Source organism: Pteropus vampyrus, unplaced genomic scaffold (assembly GCF_000151845.1).
Source record: "Pteropus vampyrus isolate Shadow unplaced genomic scaffold, Pvam_2.0 Scaffold17, whole genome shotgun sequence".
NCBI lineage: Eukaryota > Metazoa > Chordata > Mammalia > Chiroptera > Pteropodidae > Pteropus > Pteropus vampyrus.
In genome coordinates this window covers 7,721,110-7,726,547 of record NW_011888798.1, presented here as the reverse complement: position 1 = coordinate 7,726,547, position 5,438 = coordinate 7,721,110, and the positions used below count along the sequence as shown (strand labels likewise).

The 5,438-nt window shown below is 34.2% G+C and overlaps 1 protein-coding gene across 2 annotated transcripts in view; it reads left to right on the top strand.

The window, feature by feature from the left end:
* Positions 1 to 5,438, top strand: part of THSD7B (thrombospondin type 1 domain containing 7B) — a 793,340-nt gene that overhangs the window by 778,446 nt on the left and 9,456 nt on the right. For both annotated transcript variants that reach the window (XM_023527487.1, XM_023527488.1), the window contains one exon: positions 855 to 942. In XM_023527487.1, coding sequence (XP_023383255.1) covers positions 855 to 942 — 88 coding nt within the window. The remainder of the gene's footprint in view (positions 1 to 854; positions 943 to 5,438) is intronic.

The window sequence follows — 5,438 nt, the reverse complement described above, 5'->3', positions numbered from 1 at the left end:
CACTAGATAACTTTTTTATAGTTTGAAGTTTGACTTTATCACTTATGTTATTATGAAAAGTTATACTCTTTTTTAAGTAACATACTTAAAGATCATGGACCACTTACCTCACCACGGGACTTAAAAGCGCTGGGTCCTTCCAATACTTCATTCAACTCTTTTAGGTGTAGGGGTAATAAGATTAAAGGTGCATTCTCACTCATGGAAGACTTTTTAATTACCAATTTAAAAACTCAAACTAGGGAATTTTGTCATTGTTTCAAAGAGATCAGAATCAAAGCTTTGTTGAAAGCTTTATGACCCTAGACAAATACCATTACTTCATTGAAGCCTCATTCTAAAACCCGATTGAGGCTTGAAAGTGTCTTGTAAGCAAAAAGTATGACAGATAGTCATAATATAATTTAATGTAATTGTGAGTTTATTCCAAAGTGTTGTTTACAACAGATTTTGATTGTTTTTCATCCTACAGAAGCCTTTAGAATAAAATGCTGACATGTGTTTTTTGGACATGCTGTTAATTACATTCACAAAGTATAATAAACCTTCTGTTTGTGTATATCTTTCAGAAAGGAACATGGTTCCTTTGTCAGTACAATTCTAAGTTTAGTTAACTGTATGTTCACTTAAAATAGAGCAAAAAATATCCTGCCAGTTGTTAGATTTTATGAAGTAATGGTTGCCAGTGTTTGTTTAACATCATGAAAATTTTGATAGATTATCTTACATTTTCACTTTTTACTTTTGATAGCTGTCACATTTGGGTATTTCCACTTATGCCTTATGTAAGTCTCAGAATTCAGATGAGAAATAAAGCTTTTAAATGCTAAGCTTGTTATTTTCTCTTTAAACAGATGGCCGAGTAAAAATTTGGGTTTATGGCGTTTCAGGTAGTGGTTTTCTTATCATGATTTTCCTAGTCTTTACTTCCTACTTTGTTTGGTAAGTACTAATTATAGTTTATATTCCATGTTTTTATTGGCAGTATATTATACTAAAAGAAAACATGTGAGGATCATTAGCCATTATAACAGGACCTTGAACCCACACATAATTACCAACAGTATTGTTAAATAGTTGAAATGGGAAATCATTATCATCCTCATTTGAAATAACATTCTTTAATTTGATTTTCTAATAACATCAGAAATTGCAAGAGACAAATCATTAGTCAAGACTGTCCCATTTTAGTATTAAATCTGTAGTTTTCAGTTTGGCATGTTTTCATTGGTATCTCCTGGCACCTCCAGGGGCCTGACACACAGGTCCTAGCCCCAGAGAGTCTCATTTAATTAGTCTTGCCTGTGGCCAGTTGTATGGATATTTAAAAGTGCCCCCAAGCAATTCTAATATGTAGCCAATGCTGAGAACCATTACTCTAGATAATTCTAGTTCTTAAATGGCCTATTTTAACCAGTTAGATTAAAGTGACCAGTTGGTTCAAACATGTTAGTACATTGTAAATAGAGCCAAGTGTTTATCTACACCAGTTGCGAGAGAATATTTGACTGTCAATTCCAAGAATCCCATATTTTAAATTAGTTTGGAAAAATTATTCTCAGAAAAGTATGATTAATTTGTTGTATGGAATATATTTTTGTTGATGAGCTGTTCTTGAAACCGAAGAGAAGTAAATACCTTTGGATGTTTTCAAGTGTATTGAGAATATTTTATTAGCTTCCTAAGCATAAATTTCAAAGGATTTTTTTGAGGGGGAGGGCGGGATTTTCATGAGATCAAAATGTTACTTTACTTTTTTCTCCAAGTCAAGATATTTATATTTATCTGTCCCATAGACTACTTCTTTGAAAAATTTTAACCATTTTAATCTAGATCCAAATCCAGCCTTTCTATATATTTCATCTCAAATTCTGTTTCCAGGGCTACACAGGTTCTTAAATTTTTGCCCTTGGTCAATGAAAGTTAGTGAAGAAAATAAGATGACTTTAATTCTTTCTGTCACCTATAGTGATTGATAGAAACTGAATCTCTAGAAATTGGATTTTTATCCAACTTATGTTTCCAGAGGGTGGTAGTGAAAACACTTTCAGTTAGTTATTCATCATTTAATCAAATGATTTAACCATTTTTTTTTCTAGTTGAATTGATAAGTTTTTAAGTATTGCCTAGGTCCTGTTTTAATGAACAACTGTGAAGGTCAAAGCCTTATATGAGATTCAGAGTGATAGGAAGCATTTACCACCAGAAAAGTATTAGTAAAAGAAGAGAAAGTATGATTGCAACAAAGTACATGAAGGTTTGACAGATGAGAAACTGCTCTCCAAGCAAGGGACTAAATACAGTGTGAGATAATCTATTATTCTTTAAAAGCCTGGATGTGTTCTAGTTGTTAATAGCCACATCGCCAATTCCAAGGCTCCCTCTTCTCTCAAATATCTAAGAGATCTAAAATTAACAGTAATGTTCAGATTTTGCCTTTTTACACTTCTTGATTCCCTCCAACTTAAAGTTATGTTAACCTTATTTCATTCCTTCAATGATAAGTATTTATTGGGACTCTTTCTGCATGACTATAGCCTCTGGTGATTAATTAGGTACATCACTGAATTCTGGTAAGAAACAATTTTCTAGATAAGTTTAATATTAAAAAAAAAAAAATCAATGGAATTTCCACTCTCTTTCCAGTGACCAAATAACAAATATATGTACATTATTTCTTAATCTATTTTTTCATTTTATAATCCCTCTTTGGGAAGTAACAATAGCAACACACTTAGACCATTACAAATGCTCCCTTTTCCAGTCTGTAGCCAGGTTAGTTTTCCTAAAACTTAGCCAGGTATCAGCCCCTTTCCTACTCAGACACCAGCAATGGCTTCTCATTGACAGCAAAATGAAAGTTGTGTTCTGGCTGCCTAGCCAGTCAACTAAAGTCTTCCACAGTTAGAACTCAAACAACTCTTTTTCAGCCTCATCTTCTCTTTCTTTATGCCCTAGACACTCTGGTGGGTTGTATAGTCCCAGATGTACTTAAGTCCTCATTTTATCATTGAAGAAAATTTAAAAACACAAGATAAAATAGTAAATAGTATTTTGATAAAATAGTAAATTTCCTACTTTAATATTTAACTGAAGTGCTTATAGATTTTATGAAGTAATGGTTGCCAGTGTTTAACATCATGAAAATTTTGATGTTATACATTCACATCAATAATCCTATTATAAAATACTCATTTTGTCTAATTTCATAAGTTTTATTCAAAGTTTGCATGTATCTTTCAGATCATTATCACTGCTGTAGTCTCCCCTTCCAGTCAAATTTAGTTTTCCAAGTTTATCATATTTCCATCCCAATTGTTTGAAATATAGCACTTTTTTTCAACCTGTTTGTATTGCTGTTTCAGAGGTTTTATCCCAAGACCCAAGTACCTGTTCACGTATATTAGGAAAACTGGCTATTTTATGTGTAGCGTGTGTGTGTGTGATCCCTATTTTTAAAAAAAACAAAAAAAACTCTGTATTGCAAAGGTAGTTCCTCATACTATGAAACATTTACAGGGGTTGAATATAAAGCTACAATCTCTTTCTGAAAGATAATTTTTTTAGCAGTAACCTTATTCAGGGCACATAGCGTGGTACCTTCTAATTTTGCAAGGAAGCTTCAGCTTCCATGATTTACCTCTTATATCCCATTCATCTAGAATTAATTTTTCATCATCAGATATTGGCATTCCACCAGTTCTTCCCAGTAAAACTCAAATGCCAACGTTTTCCTTTTCAAACAGTCTAGAATAACTTGTCCATGCCTCCTCTCTTATGACATTTATTCCACGCTGGTATTGTAGTTATTTGTATAAATATCTTCTTTCTCTACCAAACCCCAAGGACTCTATGGGAGGAAGGGGAAGACATGTAATGGCTATATTTTATTGACATTTTTCAGAGCACAAGTCTTATAAATATGTATTGAAGAAATGAATAAGTGGATGAATAAATGAGTGGTTAAGTAAAACAAAAATGTATTGCCCATGATTTTGAGAGACAGGTCAGGAAAAAAGTCTAATGGTTCATAATAATCTAATGAAGTGTTGCCATTATCCTCATTTTAAAGAAACAGGAGGTGATCCTTAGAAAAGTTAAATACCTTATCTGAGGTCATCGGCCTAGTAAAATCAGTTCCAGGTTTGCCTAATCCCATAGTGCATGCTCTTTCCACCAGCCTTCCAATCCCTGTAGTTTCTTTCCCTAAAAGCTCTTTAGATTAGAATGCAGTGTTTTCTGCTTTCACATTTAGAGGCTCCATGTTTCCCAAGTAAATTAAGCTATAGAACTAGAAACAGATCTGATATCAGAACACATACTATTTACCCTTACCTATGAGCTACCTCAAGAATCCAAATAGATACTATCACAGCATCTACCTCTATTAAATAGCTTGCAGAAGAGTTAGAGACAGTTTTGGAGGTTCCCCCCCCCAAAAGGCTTAGGACAAGAGAACTGCTATAATATGCCAAGTCTTAGGTATAGATTTTACATGAAAGCATTTATAATAAAATTTGGAAATGCTTTTGAGAAAAGATAGAAAAATAACCTGAAGGACCAATTCATTCAGATACAACTCTGTACATCTGCCATTACTGTTTGAAATTTTTGAAATATTACCGATGTCCCAATTTCCCTGGCAATAAAGATCCATGAGGCATTTTAATGGGGACAACCACTGGGTGAGCTTGTAATCTAGACATAGTGCCAGGAAGTTACTCAATAACATCTATTCTGTCTTGCTCAGCACAACTCAGTAAATGGGCTGTTATTCAGTCCAAGTTTGAGAGTGGTGCCCCCACTTCCAGAGAGAGGGTCAGCCCTCAGGAGTAACTGCCTAAACAAAAGAGTTTCTGGCTTTCATAAAACTACTTAATTCCCACTGCCCTGGTGATGAGACCTTGTGGCTTGAATTCAGTAATGCTAAGAAATGCTAGTGGCTTGCCTTTCAGTTCATAATGAGCTCACTTTACTAGCTTAATGAATTTATCCTTTGCTAAGATGCAAATGATTGTGAAAGAGGTCACTTTAAAATGTGTCAGTCAATGATCTCTCACAGCCAAGGTTGCATGATGGATTAGAGAATGACAGGTGGTGGCCTCTGTGTCAGGCATTTGTGGGTCCTGATTTACTCCTTTTCTGATACCAGAATTGAGGTGAAATATGCTTAAAAATAAAACTTATTAAGGAAAAAAATGAATTCTAGTAAAGAAGAAAGAGAGCAGGAGCCTCAAAAGATAAGTGTCCTGGGGAATTCCAGTCAAGATGACAGAGTAGGTAAATTCTGTGCCTGTGTCCTCCAAAGACCACATCAAAATTACAACTAAATTATAGAACAAACATCACTGAGAACCACCTGAAGACCAGCTGAACAGACATAACTGAGGATATAAAGAAGAAGCTACATTGAGACTGAGACTGATAGGATGGACAGA